At 37.9% G+C, this 19,136-nt stretch overlaps 1 protein-coding gene across 15 annotated transcripts in view; it reads left to right on the forward strand.

The window, feature by feature from the left end:
* ANKS1B (ankyrin repeat and sterile alpha motif domain containing 1B) overlaps positions 1-19,136 on the forward strand; it is a 437,905-nt gene that overhangs the window by 271,583 nt on the left and 147,186 nt on the right. For all 15 annotated transcript variants that reach the window (XR_004409587.2, XM_033010256.2, XM_033010249.2 and 12 more), the window contains one exon: positions 8,396-8,548. Coding sequence is in view for 14 of the 15 variants with exons in the window: in XM_033010256.2 (XP_032866147.1) it covers positions 8,396-8,548 (153 nt within the window). In the remaining variant the exon portion in view is untranslated. The remainder of the gene's footprint in view (positions 1-8,395; positions 8,549-19,136) is intronic.

Genomic DNA, 19,136 nt, shown 5'->3' on the forward strand with positions numbered 1-19,136 from the left:
CTCTTTCTATGGCAACTAGACTAGGATGACAGCCTGAATGATCTGAGTTAGACTTTCTGCAGATCCTTTTGTCTGAGAAAGTAGATATGGACAGTTGCTTTCTGGTAGTCTTTGCTAGTGCAGCTGTTCTGCCCCAGGCCTTCACCCTTCACATATTCATGAGCTTCATAAGGGTCACTGACTTTCCTATCTGCTACCTGTCCACAGGCAGCTAAAAGCTACAAAGACTACCACTCAGTTGTCCCACACCTTTACTCATTGAGGCATATTTATAAACATATTTTCAGGTCATCAGAAAGACTTCCAATACCCACATGGTCCATAATGCCAGTGCTGGATTCAGAAGGAACACTAGCATCTTCTCTATGGGCAGCAATAGTGTTAGCAGCATTTGAATACCACCTGCCTCATGCAAAATGCTATGCACCCTCTGGATCACCAGGTCATGAGACCATATATAACCAGAAATGGAGCAAGTACCCAGTTTAACTGTAACTCTATCACATGCTGTGTGGAGGGAAACTATGGCTTTTGCCATCTGCCTGCAAGATTCTATGTTCTGCATAGCCCCTGCGAGGACACAGTTAAGTCTTTTTAACTTTTTAACAGACTGAAATAACAAAGACCAGTTTCTTCAAAACCCTTAGCATGGCCTTCTGTTCTCTTTGAATCTTCTCAGACCATCAAGGATGGCACTTGTCTCCAGGCCGCTGCACCTTCCCAGATGAAGGGAAGACCAACCAGAAGTGACTGGAGTAAGACAAGGAAAATGTGGTTAACACTGAATGTCTTTTGCAGTTTCAAATGTAATGGGAAGATTGCAAAGAAATGGATCTCTGTTTCCTTGTGTCATTGAATTACTATCCCCATTCCCATCTCCACACAAAAGAATTTGAGATGTCTTTATGGCCTCTGAGGCTTACTTGCCACCCATTCACTCATCAGTGGCACTGGGTTGATAGAGTTTATTCTGCGTACTGGTGTGGCTGTTAACTTCTGTCTCCAGTGCCATCTGGAATCTCTTCAGGCCATTCCAATATTAAAAAAATGCAGTTGGAGCTGCTAGAAGATGGTTTGTGATATGGGAGGAATGAAGGCCTATGTTAAGTGACTGCCATGACTTGGTGAGGGAGGAGATTTGAAGACAGCTAGAGAGTCAGGCCTGGATAGATCAGAGGGTACTTTTCTATGTTCCCTCTCACCAAAAAACACTTGTCTATGTCCTACTCCCTCTCCTCCAGTGAGATAAGAACTTATGTCAAATCCTCTCCCATTTTTCATTTATCAAGAGAAGTTATTCATCTCCCCTGTGCCCATGCCTTTGGTTGAAACACTCCATTCAGAGAACGACTCTCCCTTTTCAGTCTTAAGATGGGCAGCTAGTACATTGTATTCAAGGTGTTGTCCTCCAGAAGGTCCCCAGCTGTACCTCTTCAGTCTCAAAAATGATCTCTGCTTGGCAGCATGCCATGGTCAAGTTCTCTATAGCTGTCTCACATGCAGAGGTTCAAAGGTCTCCAGAGAGGCACCAAGGTGTCCTCCAGGGGTGCCACGAACAGCCCATGGCTCATAATTGTTGCTGCCCAGCCCCAGAGAACACACTTGTTAGGAAGACATCCAGCACTAAACAAAAGCTAAAATTCATAGTGATTAATGACACAAACATTTTGCTGAGAGCTGGCACAGACCACCATGGACTAGCAATGACAGAAACTGGCCAGTGTGGCCTAACAAAACATGCAGGAACAGCACTTGCAGGTGTGGGAAGAAAAGAAGAGGTTCCAGTAGTCACCACAATCTGTTGCAACTCAAACACCTAGAAAAGGTCTGCAAATGAGATACATAAGAGTGCTTATCCATGGAGGCAGTATTTCTTCCTCAGGATTGGCCCTGCCTCCTTCATCTGTCTCTGGTTGCTTCTCCAGCTGGCCCACCGGTTACTGCAAGGAAGCATAGTTAGACACCTCAGGACTCCTCACAGCAGTCACGAGGCCACCAGCCTTCTGATACTGACGCCAGGTTATCCTGCTATCAGTAAGCTTTCAACTTTCTTACAGCACAGGTTGATGAACAGCATCATTTCCTTGGGGCTCTAGTTAGCACCCTACGGGATCTTCTGTGAAGCTGAAGAGATTGATGGGTTTTTTGATCACAAAAAAATAGAATTAGTAAAAAGTGGATGATAATAAAATCATTATAGAAGTAAGAAGAAATTCAGCAGAGTTCTGAGCAAGACAACAGAAAGTAAGGCAATTAATCCAGAAGTATCAAGGAGGGAAAGGATACGAGTCATGAAGAGTTAAGTGCAGTTGTCAGCAAATACAAAGGTATACATCCGCCATTTTGGTCCATATGCTTATTTGTGTTCTCTCCCATTGAAGAACTTGGTGGTAAGGTTGTCAACCACTTGATTCAGATCTTTGTGTTCCTATTAGGGGTTGAAAATGTGTTTGGTGCATGACCAGTGCTGATCTGGTTTACTTTCCTCCAAACAGAAAGCTGGATACTGCATTCCCAAACTAGTCTGCAAAGCAAACCAATGTGAAGTAGAGACAATCATCAGATTACTTTTAAATCTGTGGCACCAAACCATAGTACTGTTGGGCCAAAAAGATTGCCACTAATTCAACCCCTGAGTGGGATAAAAAACTACAGGTACAGTTGATACCGTGTTATTTAAAGTAAAACAGAGCTACTCAGGATCCAGAAAAGGATGAATTTGATTTTGGCAATGTCAGTCTGTGCTAATATCCAGTTTTTGAAAGCATTCCTGTAAAGGTCTAGCTCTATGCACTGAAGTACCAACAAATATCCAGAGGACTGCTTTTAGAAGTTTTACTCGTAGGAACTCCTGTGATCAAAAACCATAGCTTCCACTTAGTCTACAAATCCTAGATTTAGGTGGTCTGGAGTTTACATCATACGCAGTGAAAGTGTCCTGAACTGTTCCATATGTCATCCTCAGTAACAATGAATGAGACATGTTCTTCGCTAGTGACAGACACTGTGTCTGATGAAGAACTAGGAGGTTTTTTCAGTCTTCTGGATGTGGACTTGTTTAAATTTTTCCAGAAAAAAAAAAAAAAAAAAGTGTGTGTGCATCTATTTTCCTTTAAATTTAGAAGACAAATTCCAGCTGCAAAAAAACATAGAAAGAGTGCCTATTGCAATGCTGGCAATCTTAGGCAGGAAACTCTGAACTCAGTTTGTGGTATTCTAGATTTGTCATTAGGGCAGGATCCTGAATCAAGCAGCGCTGTGAAGAGAATGCGCCTGTACTCTCTTTTTATAAATGTCTTCCACAGGAAGACAGAAGGCTTTTGATTAACGGAAAAAAAAAAAAAAAAAAAAAGTCAAACATTAATAGAAAACGAGCTTGAATAGTTAACTTTTTAAATATGTGACAAGGTAGACAGAATAGAAACCCACAAGATTTATTAACAGCTCTTCCTCACTCACTGTGTCTTTGCAGGCAGGTCCCTGTTTTCACTCAGTGCCTTTCTCAACAGCAGCAAATGCGAAGTCTGCTCATGTCTTTAGGGAGTTGTGCCCATCGCCCATGAGAGCTGCCTCTGCCCCTGACCACAGGCTCAATTTCTGCACAGGCAGGCGCTGCAGGCACCAGCTCCACATGCTGCCCCCATGCCAGCCAAGCCCAAGCCCTGTGGTCTTCGGAAGTGTCACTCTCCTGAGCCTTTTCTTTCACCGCTCCAGAGGAGGAATGATTTCCAACAACATGAGTCCAACTGATCATGTTCGTAAAGTACATAATATATAAAAGACAACTCACAAAGACAAGAAAAAAAGAACTGATATGACATACCTCTCCCCCCCCCCCCCCATTACGATCATCCAGAATTACCCAGATTGGTAGTTGATAGTTTCATACAAGTTCTCAAAAGTGCTCCTTAAATCTCTGATAGGAGAGCAGTTTAAAAGAAAGCTTGATAGAAAGATCTTTCTTGCAAATCAACACAAGCATAAATTCACCATAATGATAGCTATCATTTAAAAAGCTGTGAAAGTTAAGTTGCTGCTTTCTCATTATACAGCGGATAAAAAGCTTGATTTTAATACACACAGTGTTGAGATCCACCAGATAGTGGTATTACCTGTGAAGAAAATAGCATTAGCTCCCCATCTGTCTGAGAATATCAGAGAAAACTGGTAGTAGTCCATGTTACTGAATTCACCTTGATGCTTCTGGTGCATATGTGATTACTTTGAAGCTCCGTTCGTGTTTATTTGGCTACCTTTCAGAGACAAAAACTCAAGTACCTTCTATCCTAATGTAAAATACTGTATAGATATAGCAGTGATGCACCTGTAAAAAGACTGATGTACAGACGATCTCTTGTAAAGTATTTCTCAACCCATTAGGAAGCTACTTGACATTACTATTTTAGTATGAGAAACAGCTCTTTCTGGCTTCCACGTTCTATTCATTTCAAAGGAAGCGATACTAGGGATAGATCAATAGAACCTAGGAGAGAATTCTCCTATGGTTTGTGTCTTCTTCCATGTTTCATTTATATCATATTGTCTTAAACATCTCTTTTTCTCTAAATCCTATGGGCTTCATTCCTGGACTTTTCCATAGTTGGCATTCTAAAATCATCTGCAATGAAACCGCTAACATTGATATTGTTCTTTAAAGATAACAACAGAATGAACTGGTAGTAGTGTCTGTGGAAGAGCAATACTGCCCCTATTTATGGGCAGTTAATATTTGAAAGGCTGTCAGACTTGAAGCTTAGAGATTTTATACTGCTCTGAGTCAAACAGTGTGCACGTAGCTGCTTAGATGTTTGACACCACTGGTAGATATATTGTAGGTGGTGCAAAATAATTGAAATATTATACATGGAAATACAGTCAGTAGATAGAAGGGTTTTTTTCTTTCAAAAAAAACTAATCAGCAAATAGTATCAGCAAGGAAGTCTACAAGGCGTAAATGATCTGTGAGAAGAGTCTAAGATCATGGTGCAGTATAGAAAAAAAAAATATAAGCAGTCCAAGAGCCATGACCTATTAATGAGGACTGGGATAAGATGCAACTAAACTGGAGCTATAATGAAGTAAAGGGGCAGCACATCGAGACAGATATTTCAAAGTGGTTTTTTTTTAATTTAAAAACTCCATAACTTTTTATTAGAAAAGCAGATACTGTTAATGATACTATCACATCTAGATAACCAATCTGTCTGTCAATAAATATTTGGAAAAAAAAAAAAAAAGCACTCAGCCAGCTATGAATGACAGTTAATAAGCTAGTTGATGTGATTAACAGACAGAACAAAACTTTCTGTACATGAGGATGGATACTGAAATTTTATTAATTTTCATATGTTAGACACATTTTAGAAAATCTCTTTTAGATAAGAGTGGTTCTTGGTTCATGACAAAAGAAAATACTGCTTTTGTGCTGAAACTGCTAGCAAATATTCTAGTTCTGAGATTAATATTCTGTGATAGGAGGAGCAGGAGGGGGCTGTCCCACCAGGGCAGGTGAGCTGGGAGCTGAGGGGACAGTGGGGCAGGCAGGGAGCACCGGCACAAGGCGAGTGGGGCTGGGACGGTGGCAGTGACCAGGAGCAGCCCCATCCCAGTGCAAATCCACAGGGACAAGGATGGGACAAGGTCGATTCAGAAGGGTGAGTCGGTGGGTGAGGATCAGCAAGGTGCATGGCCAGGCACAGATGTACCTATGGCATAGCTCAGGCAAGTGTCAGGGACGTGGACCTGAGCTCACATGCAGCTCCTGCAGAAGGTGGGGTGGCCCTGACCAGGCTTCTCACTGCTCTTTTTCACATGGGTCTGATCCAAGGCTGCACAGCTGTACCATCCCCAGCATGGCCTTGAAAACAGGCAGACAAATCTCTAGGACAGTGAGAAAGAAAATGTTTGCAGAGCCTGCTGCTGCCCAACAGCAGGCCAGTGTATTTTCATGTAGGCTACTGAGTGACCCAATGACAATTTTGTCTATGGGCACCAAATCACATATATTTCACTTGATCTTGGCCTCTTGCTTATTGGATTGTTCACCAGTGTTTGCTTGCCTGCAGCCCTTTGCAACACACCCTAGTAGAATGGCATTTATTTTAATAACCCTTTTGATGGAGATCTCCAGTGGGAATTGAGAATTCAGAAACTTCCCATGCTGTTTGCTGTCCATAGATACTGATGGGTTTCCAGAATTATGAACCAGACTGCATGAGTTTTCTCAATGAGCAGGTCAAAAAAAAAAAAAAAATCATGTTAAAATCAGGATTTATTAAACATAAAGATCAAATAATAATAAACAAAAGAAATAATTTGCTTAACGTGGCCCATCTGGAAATGTCAACATTGTTTTGAAGGTGCTTCGCTTTTCTTTGTTAGAGAAAGGAAACAAAAACACCTTATATCTTTCAAAAGTCATGTGTTCCCCGTGGGCCCTGTACATCTTCGTGTCTTCTCTGTATTTGATTTTTCTTCTTCACTTTATCAGGTCCTTTCTTTCAAGTGTCTGTTGTTTAAGCATACCTCATTTCAAATCAGCTCCTGAAATAAGCTTCCTACTAATCAGAGTTCCCAGGGTCCTGCAAAGTTTTTGCAGTCTGCTGGACAGGCTACTGTCTATCAAATCTAATATTTCAAGTAAGTCTGAACGATGATGAAAGAATAATTTCCCATGCTTTTTACATCTAAGCATTTCATTCTAAATTAGGATGAAACTAAATTCCAAAATGTCAAGTTCAACAACAAAACTGAACTCTAGAAGTGACCTGAAAGGCTATGATTCCCATTGTTAATTATGTGATTTCTGTTGTTTCTCTTTTGTGATTTAAGATAATGATTTCATTACATCATTTAAATATTTCCATTAATATTTTATATCCAACATCTGCAGTAGAAGGCCAAAGAGTAAACTGTCATATCCACGATGCAGTTTGCCTTCTTCACTGCTCTCTGGAAACCAAGAGCAAGATCATGACATTGCTGGCTTTCTGCATTTGAACAGACAGACTGACAAACACCACTGCGACTTTCAAATGCAGACTTTTAATTTTTTTCTCTGCTTTTAATTCAAATTGTATTTGGAATAAACTGTGAGAAATAAATTGGTTCAGGCAAGATATTAAGATCAGAATTCTCTCCTTTTTAAATTACTTTGTCACTCACTTAAAACTCAAGCTCAAAGCATTATGTTTCTGTCACACTTTCCTTGTTTCTCAGAAAGTAGGAATGTACATAAGCAGGCAGAAATAGGAGGCTGCCTTTCACAAGGCACAGTGTCACCCTTGCAGAGTCAGGAGATCCTTTGCAAAACACAAGGTTTCTAAACCTCTAAAGCTTCTTAACAGTTTACCAGTTCAGTGTATTATCAAGTTAGCAATAGTTAATGCTTCTATAGAAAGGGGATATGCGTATAATACTGTTGAAAATTGAGGCTATTGCATAATTTTTTCTACTTCATTCTACTTCTACCACCATTGCAAATTACTTTCAAATTCATAAAAACAGTATGGTGTAACAGGCTGCGCAGGTAGAGGCTTTATACATTTTTATCTTTAATGGCTAGCTTGAAAATCTTCACTTGTAATTGTGAAAGAGAAATTGCAGCTCTTTACTTCTTAGTAGCTTAACAAAAATCAGAAAAATAAGATGCCAGTGGTATTTTTTAGTTTGTTATGAAAACAAGATTTATTTGATTATGCTTTCTGTACTTGTGTTGCCACATAAATGCAAGTGGTTCACCTCTGTCTATGCCATTCTGTCAGTTCTATTCAAATACTATTTGGTTCGATTGTCCAAACTCAAGCAACTTTACAGACAGAGAGCAATCTAAAATATGTTAAATTCCCAGGAGTTCTATGAAAAATGTGACCAGATAGAAGAAGGAGACTTTTTTAAGCCTTCTTGGGGGCAGAAAATTATAGTGCAGCTTCAACCATTATAAACTGTCAGATAATCTAGGAGAGATAAATTAGGAATAATATAACCAAGGCAACACGTTTCATTTGCAGTGTGATACTAAAAGATCCATTCCTCTGCCTAATTTCTTCCCTTTCTATGAAATCTTAGGTGTAAATCTGACATATTTGTGCAGTCAGGATATTAATAATGTCTCTTTCACCCTTTTGCTTTCCCTCACTTATGGATTCTCTGATGTCTAGTAAGAATTGAACTCCAGCTACAGTCTTAGTATACTCTGGTTTAAAAGGCAAGCAGCCATAAGAAAAAGATCCATTGAAAACTAAGTTTTATTAGTGCTTTTGCTCACAAAATTGTTTTATGTTGTGTTAATCATTAAGAGAATGTTGTTCAGAGAATAAGGTAACTCTGACCCAAATAAAATACTACACATAACTGCTGTTCTGAAAGACGTTTAATACTCATTCCTATTTTTCAGATGAAGCAGATTGGTCACGATGGCTACAACCCCACCTCTGTAGCTGAATGGCTGGATTCCATTGAACTGGGTGACTATACCAAATCCTTTCTAATTAATGGCTATACATCGATGGACCTTGTGAAAAAAATCTGGGAGATTGAATTAATTAATGTAAGTTGATCAATTTATAGCAGTAGTTCTTCCTAAACACATTATAGTACTTGTCCTTACATATCAAAGCGAAAATACAAAAGCAAATTGCACTACAAACACTGTCGTCAGCTACTGTTAATGATTCTAGCTTTCATGCCTTTGACTGGGTTGACTGTACTCTTTGCTTCCATTTGCTTTGCCATTGTCTTTAGCATGGTATTCAATCAGTATGATTGTGTCTGCCTTCAGGATGCTGAATAACATTTAAAAATATATTTTGGTAGTTTATAGCTATGAAGCATAAGTCTTTCTTTTTAAAGTGCCTAGCAACCGTACTTCTTGTAAAGATACTTACAGTTTACTTTTTTCACATGCTCTGGCTAAATGAAATGTAAGATAAGAAACCTTAAATACAGTTAATTACGCTAAAGGAACAAAATATTTTATTTCATTAACACTTGTGCTTGAAACTTTATTTACATGAGTCAGATAAATTAGATGCCCACATATGGACAACCATAAACTTTAATGTGGACGGCACTGCAGAGTAATTTGGAATGAGATTAAGTTTGTACTGTTACAGTGAAGACATTGACAGTACAGCTTTGCCAGTGGAATGTTCATGTAAGTTATGTGTGTGAAACTGAGTTGTTTCCTTTTATAAAAGATAGATTATAGCTCTGAATCTTTTGTGGCTTTCAAAATCAACTGTATTGTCAGTTTATCTAAACTACAGGGCAATGCCTGCATGGAGAGAAGCCCAATATAAAATTTTATTGGCTCTTCACAGACAAAAGGCTGTGCTCTTCTTTCCAATATAGGAGATACTGCACCTCTGCCTCTAATTAGTGCCTAACTCCCAGAACAGTCAAAGGGCTACCAGTCACCATAGGCAATCAAGCATAAGATAAAGCAGCTGATATAGCTTTATACTGGGAAACAGTTCCCACTGTGTCCCAGGCTGGAGAAATGGAGAACATAATGATGGTGTGAAGCCATGTTTCAACATAGTAATTGGTGCATGAGGCATAAGCAGGTATAGCCCAAGACCAGCATCTAAAGAAAGAAAAGAAAGAAAAGAAAAAAAAGGTATTTCATATTAACTGAAAGACGAAACTATTGCATGTTAGAATTTTTTTTTTGCTGTTACATTACAGTTAATGTTAACTAGCACAAAAATGTAGAGTAAGAGTAAAGACCGAACTCTGCCTTACATGTCTGTTGCATTCAATGTGTGTGGTAGGTGTATAACTGAAGTCAGAATATGATTGATGCTGTTATGAGTATCTGCTGCTAAGCTATTTATAACTGTGATTATTTTTTTTATAAGTGGCTGGAATTTTAATAAGAACTGGGGACCCTTTGCTCCAGAATATAGATTAACAACCAGCACTGAGTTGAAAAAAATGGAAGTCTCTGCTCACATTATCTTCTGTAACTTAATTTACATCCCAAACATTTTGCCATAATCAATTTGGAAACAAATTACCCTTTAGCTCCCCCAAGTGGATCATTAAAACTTGCTTAAACTGATCAAAAGTGAAGTACCTGCACTGAAATTAACAGGAATACCCTTCTGTAAAATTAGCATAAACCAGACCAATATATATCCTTCTGATTTAAAAGCGTTGCATCATGCTCTTTTTGGAGGCCTGTACTTCTTGGGAAAACACTCCCTTTTGCCTTGAGTTGGAAGAAGAAGCTGTTAAACAGTTGTTTAAGTATTTGTATAGATATAGATACCTATATAGATAAATATTTCTGCCACCTGATATACTATTGGATTGTGGTGTTCAAGAGCATAGTAAACAAACCAGTTCTACATTCTCAGAATTTTTATTTTAGTCTAGTCAGTATATATTTAATTCCCACCAATCAGTAGTATCTAACTGTAATGATGTAATATTCACTGAGAAAATCTGTAGCTTAGAAAAGTATTTACTGTTATTTTTTTTCTGTTTGAATTGGGGGAAATCTGTCAGAAATGGACAAGAAATTGGTTTGAAGCATTGTGCGGTCTGGCAGAACAAGATACTTATCTCTGACCAGCAGGCCCTCTGTCTGAAATTGATTTCAAAGGTCTCACTTCCCATTCAGGCAATGGCAAACAAGAGCTTATTACAAAAAGTTTTTCATAAAGGAATGTGTAAAGGTCAAAGGCACTGACTCTGGAATAGGACTCCTGACCTGAGTAGGTCAAATCCAGGCACTTGAAAAATAAGAGAAAATTCAGACTCAACATCCTGAAAAGAATTCAGAGTACCTTTGGTTTGGTGGCTCTTGGTGCTTAAGTTTTAGATGGAGCAAGAAGTTTCATTTGCACTTATGCCAAATACAATAAAAGGTATCAAGGGCTACAGATATGCTAACTTTTTAATTTTATCCATCAGTTTAAACAGTTGCAGCCACTGAATTTGATATAAAAGCCATTCCTGCTTTGGTGCAAGAAATTCCTTAGTTCATATTTGGTGCTTCTTTCCATTATGTCATTGGGAAATCATCCATGGCTTCTAGAGGGGTAGGAACAGATTTGAAGGTATAGATAATATCTACTATTAGGTAGGCTAGCATAGCTGAAAGAACAGAGAGAAGGGACATTTAATTTTTCACAAGCCCTTCTTTACGTCTTAAAAAATGAAAATTCTTTATTGTCTTCTTTCTACACTTTTTTTGATCATCAACTCACGTGCCTGTGGATGAAGTTCATGACTTTTTAGATTTTTTTTTTCCTAGATCTAAACTAGAATTAAGGTCATCTTTTATCATAATGTCTCTCAATATACTATTGTGAGTTTTAGTTATCATATGCCTCTGAACTTCCATGTGTGTTGCTGACCAAGATACTTTCCCTCTACTTTGGAGCATAAATCTATTCAATTAAGTTATTAAAGCAAATAGCTCATTTTTTGAAGGACAGGAAGAAGAAAGCATATAATGAAAGTCTCCCCGCAGCTGAATGAAGCTAACCTCCCCTAAATTCCCTTTATAAACTATAAAGGATGGCAAAAGAAAGGATCATCCAGAGGATGATTCAAGGTGGTTATACTATGGTTAATTATCTGGATTGCTTCCTACGGTGTTTATCTCTCCCCACTGATATACAGAGATGCTAAGAAGAATAGCTTTATAGTGTTGATCTGCTTGAGGGTAGGAGGGTTCTACAGAGAGATCTGGACAGACTGGATCAATGGGCCGAGGCCAATGGTATGACATTCAACAAGGCTGAGTTCTGGGTCCTGCACTTGGGTCACAACGACCCCATACAATGCTCCAGGCTTGGGGAAGAGTGGCTGAAAAGCTTCTGGCAGAGGAGGACCTGGGGTTGTTGGTCAACAGCCGGCTGAATATAAGCCACCAGTATGCCCAGGTGGCCAAGAAGGCCAATAGTCCCCTGACTTGTATCAGAAATAGTGTGGCCAGCAGGACTATGGAAGTGATTGTCCCCCTGTACTCAGCACTGGTGAGGCTGCACCTCAAATACTCTGTTAAATTTTGCACCCCTCACTACAAGAGAGACATTGAGGTGCTGGAGTGTGTCCAAAGAAGGGCAACAAAGCTGGTGAAATGTCAGAAGAACAAGTCATGAGGAGCAGCTGAGGGAATGGGGATGTTTAGCCTGGAGAAAAGGAGGCTGAGGGGAGACCTTATCACTCTCTACAGCTATCTGGAAGGAGGTTTTAGCCAGGTGGGTGTCAGTCTTTTTTCTCAAGTAACAATTGATAGGACGAGATGAAATGGCCTCAAGTTGCGCCAGAGGAGGTTTAAGTTGGATGTTAGGAAAAAATTCTTCACTGAAAGGGTTATCAAGCACTGGAGCATGCTTCCCAGTGAAGTGGTTGCCTCACCATCCCTGGAGGTATTTAAAAGACATGTAGATGTGGCACTTAGGGAATGTGGTTTAGTGGAATTTAGCAGTGTTAGGTTTATGGTTGGACTAGATGATCTTAAAGGTCTTTTCCAACCTAAATGATTCTATGATTAAAATTAACCTTTGTGAGTCACCCCTTACTCCCATAGGATGCTGGAATGATCAGAGCTTTGAATCTTCTTATCTTCCTAAAAAGAACAGTTCTTACTCTTTTTCAAACACTGTTTTACCATCCTTGGAAGTTACCATCTAGGCAAGCACATTTAAAAAAGGAGAGAGGAGAATGCCAAGTATATGAGAGAGGGAGGAGCTCTGAGACACTGGTGGTAAAGGCTGTCTTCCCTCAGCTTCTCTGGTCCTCTAGGTACATCGTTGGCATTAAGAAACAAATTTAATATGCAACTTCCTGAAATTTATTGCAAATTACTCCAGCAAAGTAATGTCTGCTCTAACTTACATGATAGTTTCTTCAAACTTTGATGTATAAGTATATAGTGTGCGTGTTTCTTCAAACATAATCAAGCAGCAATTACTTAAAGCATTTGAATCACCTGAGTAATTTTAAAATAAGTTATTTATTTGTGTTTCTCGCGGGCTCCCACCAGCATTGTCTGTCATTTTTCAACATGCCAGACTGAAATTTAGATTTTGTTTCACTAATTCATTTGTCACTTAGATCAAAAATTTTCCCAAATCCATTTGTTTCATTATTTTCTCAGGTATGGTCTTCCTGGGAAGCATTGTTCTAATTCCCTTATCCTAGGATTGTAAGTATTTAGAAACATTGTCTTTCCCAACACTTCTGGTTTTGTCTCCCAGGTTTCTTGGCTCATTAGAGAGGTCAGATTCTGTACCCAGATTCAGATATCATCTATTCAGTGCTGTAGCTATGTGGAACTTTTCTGAAATATATACAGTCTGCTGAAAAAAATCAACTATGTTCTGAAATACCCTAACCCATCTAAAGTATGCACCTGTGCTTTAAAGTATAAATGCTATTCTGCATGACTAATCATATTATTCTTGTCTGTTATTCTGGATTACTTACGTAACCCTCCCCCTCGGGGAGTCACTCTCTTCAAGGAACTTTTACCAAAGAGATTCTTCAGGCAAGATATAAACAGCTTAAAAGTACAAAGCAAGCTATTTATCGTCTAACACACACAATACATTGTAGAACTAATGAACTAGGCATTAAGTCAACCCCCACCAGATGAGTCACTAAGTCTAATGGGCAAGTAGTCATCACTCAGGTAGGGGAGGGCTGGCCTCTGTTGCTTCCTGGAACAGGCTGATCTGTGATGTTACTGAGTTGCTGTCTTCTGATTTCCCTTTTTTTCCTTGGGATTTTATACCTTTTCATGTGAGTGTTGTCATCCTGGAGGTGCCAGTTTCCCCTGTCTCAACAATCTTACTTATGTCTGCAACTTTACCTTTCTTATCTCTCATGCTTCCAGCCTGTGCACTCTCTCACAGCTCTTTCTCACGCCCTAGCAATTTTCTCAGAAGAAAACTGAGAACAGTTGCACAGCTGCGCTGTACTGAAAGTAGGCCTTGAATCACAGATAACTGAACTCCTAGGAGGAGGGTTACATGTAAGTGGCCTGGTTTACATTCCTCTCAATTAGTTCATCCTTCACTGTGAGCTTCTATTTTTGTACATCCACTTTTCACATGGATGTCTCTATCTTCCATTAAATTTATTTTACCAAATGGTTTCTTAAGTGCAATTACTGTCCAGATTTTGAGCTTTTTGGGAACTGTTCTTGATCGTCTCTCACAAATTGCATTCCTGATTTACATTAGGGTATAATTATTGATCTTCAGGATCAGATCAAAGATACTAGAGACAGAAAATAGCTACCAATGGACTGCCTTCCATTAGTTTATAACTAATCTTTTGGACCCTCCACAACATCACCAACAAGTTCCACAATTTAATTTAAATATATATTGTGTGAAAAAGTGATTCCGTAGTTTTATTTAAAGCTGCTACATGATCATATCACTGCAGCTCACTAGATTTTGTACTGTAGGAATGAAAGAGCATGAAAATGGCCATAATGAAACAGATCAGAGGCTCTACCTAACCCACTGTGCTGTCTATAAAAATGGTCATAAGCAGATGACCAGGAAGTTCTGAATGGATAGGGCAAGCATATTATGAATTATCTGCATAACATTCTTCTAATCATTAATAATTTTCAGCTCAGGGACTTCTAGAACTGGGACAGTTCTTCCCAATTGGTCGTTGTCTTTTTTACCTCAAATGAGTTATTATCATGATCAATTTTTGCTATCTTACTGTTAGTCTTCTTTCCTATGGAATTTATAAATATATTGAACAGCAGAGGTCCATTCACAGATCTCTTCAGGAATTCACTAGGAACCTTCTTGCACTCTGAAAACTGCATTTTCTCCTACAGTTTCTTGGTTTAACCAGCTCTTTACCCATGAAAGAACCTCTACTTATGTCTTAATGCCATAAATGTGTTCTTTTTCCTTAAAAGCCTTTTAAGAGTGGCTTCATCAAAAGACTTTAGAAATACAGGCAAACAAGCAGATCATCAACCTTCTCTACATATTTTTTTCATACGTTTCAAAGAACACCAATAGGTTTTTGAGATGAGGTGCTTTTATATGCAGTCACTTTAGCTCTTCTTGGTTATATTTATCCATGTCCACTACTAGTATGCATTATTAAATTCCTTCTAATTTGCCTGGGACAAGCTTAGAGACTAGTATTTCCATGAATCTTCCATGAAGTTTCTTCAAAAAATGGCATCAATTTTGTCACTCTCCAGTCCTCAGATAACAAGATGGTTTTAAGGGAAAAGTTACACATCATTGCTAGGAACTCAGCAAATTCATCCTTGAATTCCTTCTCTGTATCTTTTCTGTGCTGTAGTTCATTTTACACTATCATTTTTCCTTCCATCCATCTCATTTGCAAACTGAAGTGTCTTAGTTCATTTAGCCATTTCCAGAAATCCTTGTTCTGTATCTTTCTAGTCCTTTCCTGTACAGCTCCAATATGCAGAATGCCAGCTATACATGTCTAATTTCAAAGTTGGAATTACTTTGTACATATTTAGCTTGAGCCTATAGCTCTAATAGAAACCACTGTATTGAACTTAGTTCTCAAAGCTCCCAGGAGGCCTTAGCCAACTAATGCACCTACAAAATCAGTACAACTTATAGTCTCTGCTTAAAGAACTTAAAAATGGACCACATACTGCATTCAGATTCCTTGACCAGGTTAGTGTCTCACTTGCAGCCTCCCCATCTACTCCAGCAAAGCAGATAGCAACTCCACAGCTTGAGTAATACATACCAAATGGATGGATTTTGTACAGTGCTCACTTGACAGCTTAATTTCCCATTCTCTATAGCATGGAAAGGTGACTTTTTCTTAGGAAGGCTGTCCTTCAGATTTTGTTTGACAAATTACTTTGCAAGTCTTCTTCTCTTGATATTACTTCATTTCCCAAGCATAACACCTTGCAGAAGCAGTTTGTGAAGAGGAATGAAACGTTACATCTCAATAACATATTCTCAGACATTGTGACTGAAGATCTAGAATTCCTGTTCCTTTTCCTCTACCTCAGATCCCTGTACAAGATTTCAGATCACTGAAAATAATGAAGAGTGCTTGGAGTCACAATCCTTTCTGATCTCCCAGGGATACTACTGACCGATAAAGATGCCCATAGCTCTTCCTGTAGTTGTTTTCTAAATGGTTCCAACAATTTGGATAATCAGAATAGCTTTCAAGACTGTGAGTCTGCATTGGAAATGGGCTGAGAGATCTCGAGTTATTAGGTATTTCATTATTAAAAATATCTTCTATATTGTTGAGTTTAGAAAATTCTCTGTATGACTTTGTCTTTGTTCACTCTTTCCAAACATTCAGGAGCATATTACTAGTGTACTTAAATTAACTTCAAGAACTTTCTGAATCATGTGAACCAATACTTTTAAAACAGCTATGCACACACACATAAGTGTGTAGGTATGTATTTATATATAAATGTATATAATTGAAAACAAAGAATTCTCCAGCAAGCTAAGTGATAGACTATCGCACTCCAAATGCAAATGCCACTTTTGTAGAGACAACCATGTTGATGTACTGGTGCAAAACCAGAAGTTTTGTATTTCAAAGTTTCTAGCATAGTAGCATAAAATGCTTGAGAATGTCTCTGACATCCCACAAAAAAAAAAAAAAAAAAAAAAAAAAAGAAAAAAAAAAAAAAAGAAGAATGTGCCTGTTGTACTAAGAACAGATATTTCTAGCCTTTGAAAATTTTCTGAGAATCTTTAAAATTCTCTGCCAGGCAGACTGGATGCTGGATCTTCTCACTCATTAGTAAAGTAGTTGTCTGTATATAAGATGCGTTAAGACACTTAAGAAAATCTTTTGTACTACATTTGTAGTGGTTTTTTTATTTTAAGTAAGTACAATTTTGAAATTGTTAATGCACAACCTTGGTTGGTTTGAGGAAATATGAAGGAAACTTTCAATATCTATTCAAATTCTTCATCAGCTGTTTGCAAAATTATCCAAAATAATATAAACAATAGGACCAAATATTAGGCATTTTTTTGACAACAGGATAGTTGCTTGCATATTTCAAATCAAATACTCTGAAGGTGGGTCTGGAACTGAATAGCTTTCATCATGATGCTTTATTTCTTCATGAGGAAAGACATGTTGCTCCTACATTAGTAAAGCAGTCCTGCAAGTGACAATAATATGTGTTAACTGCTACAGTTGTAAATACAAAGGATAACTCTCTAAATTACTCTATTTCCTTTTGAAATGAGATCAGTAGGTTCATTGCATGTACAAAAAAAGTTATGAGTTATTATACAAATAGCAATTCTTTTTCTTTACTAATAGTTGTGTATATTTTGTTCATCCAGGAAACACACAGAGGTCTCAAGAGGGTTTTAATAATGCACGTCTTTGTTTCTTTTTCAAGAATTAAATACTTACCAATTGCAATCATATAGTAAATTAGTTCCATTGGATCTTGCATTTGAAAAATATTCCTTCTGCAGTCAGATTCTTTCTGCTCTGAATAGTGGTAGCAGCTCCACCAGTCACTCAGTTCCTAAATGATTGTGGATGCTACTGATCATTTAGAAACAGTTGTTATGTTGTAATATTTCAGTGACTGTTTCTAGAAATCTCCTTGGAAGTTCTTTATCCTCAACAAATCCATGTGCCAGTATTGTAACTTTATAACATGTTTAACTCTTATGTACAGTTCTGCGTGTAACACTTTGCATAGGTAGTGATCTCATAGCCTTTGAGTGATTTGATGTGCAAACTTCCATCTGTTCCTTATGGTAATGCAAAATACTTTTTAAATACATCATCCTCTTTCCTCTATACTGTTACTTGCAAAAGATCAGGAGACGACATAAACCACGGCAATTTCTTCAAACCATCCACTGTTTACCTCTTCCCACTCCCACCTTAGATCATGGTAGTTCTCAGACTCAGGAGAAGTGGGAGGAAAAACATTTCTTTCAGTTCAAATACAGTGCTTTATTCAGTTTACAATACAACACGGTAAAGGAAAAAAGAAAGCATTTGCACTGTGAACATTTTCACAGCATTTATTTTTTGGTAGTATAATGATTATTTTATCCATCTGGTGTCATTTTGCACTAGAGGTTATTTAAAAAAAAGACACTATATAAGTACTTTGAAATAATTTCACTGATTCTATATTTATATTTCCTTATATGATGGCAGTAATAAGAAAATTTTGTTTTCTGACTAAAAAGTGAAAGTAAAATAACCATGTTTGATCAGTAGATCTAGCCATTGAAATTTGCAGATTTCTTTTAATGTTTCCAATTTCCTGCATTTATTTTTAAATGTAAGGATTTTAGTCATATCAAAATGGTATAATTTTTTAACAATCACTTTTACTTCTTTTCTGAGGTAAATCTTTGCTCTTATATTAGAATTCTTAAAACCAGAGCTTTTTTTTCCCCTCTTTTATCTTTCCCTCTGCCCCACGCTCTCTTCAAAACAAATTATAATCAGGTAGTGATTGGCAGCAATTTTTAGCACTAATAATCAAAGCTGAGCAATTTTAGCACCTATTGTGTTCCACCTGCAGGATCATTTTCTTGTCCTGTAACACACTAGGTAGCACAAATGATTGATTTATAATGCAAGATAATTTTTTTATTAAAACAACCTACTCTGCCTAGTGCCAGAGAGGGTATTGTCTTTGAAGGATCCTAACAAAATCTCCATCCATTCAGGCAACAAATAAATTGCCTTATCATCTGATATTTCTGTCTAAAATCTTAATGTTCTGTAAGAAGGTTCATATTTCAAGTTTCAGAATGTGATCTCTTTTCCAGGAAGTACAGCAGAAGCAGCCCAACCCAAGACTTCTTATTCCTTTTAAAAAAACCTAGAAAATAACCTTTCCTCCCAGTCCACAATTCTCTACAAAAACAGATAAAATAAATAGTCACTAAATATTTTGTTGTCCTGGGCAACAACTTGTTCTGCCTTCAGTAGCATAGAAGAACCCTGGATAAAGAGTTATATTTTACCAGTTTAACCTTTTCAGTGTTGGTTAGCCATCAAGTAAATTGGATTTCTATTTTAAAATAATGCACTTTTTCAGATCCTTTAATCTAATATTAATTTAGAAATTTTAGACACATCCTATTTTGAATTTGGCCTCCCAAACATGCAGTCTT

Source organism: Tyto alba, unplaced genomic scaffold (genome assembly GCF_018691265.1).
Source record: "Tyto alba isolate M040663 unplaced genomic scaffold, T.alba_DEE_v4.0 Super-Scaffold_2, whole genome shotgun sequence".
Classification (NCBI taxonomy): domain Eukaryota; kingdom Metazoa; phylum Chordata; class Aves; order Strigiformes; family Tytonidae; genus Tyto; species Tyto alba.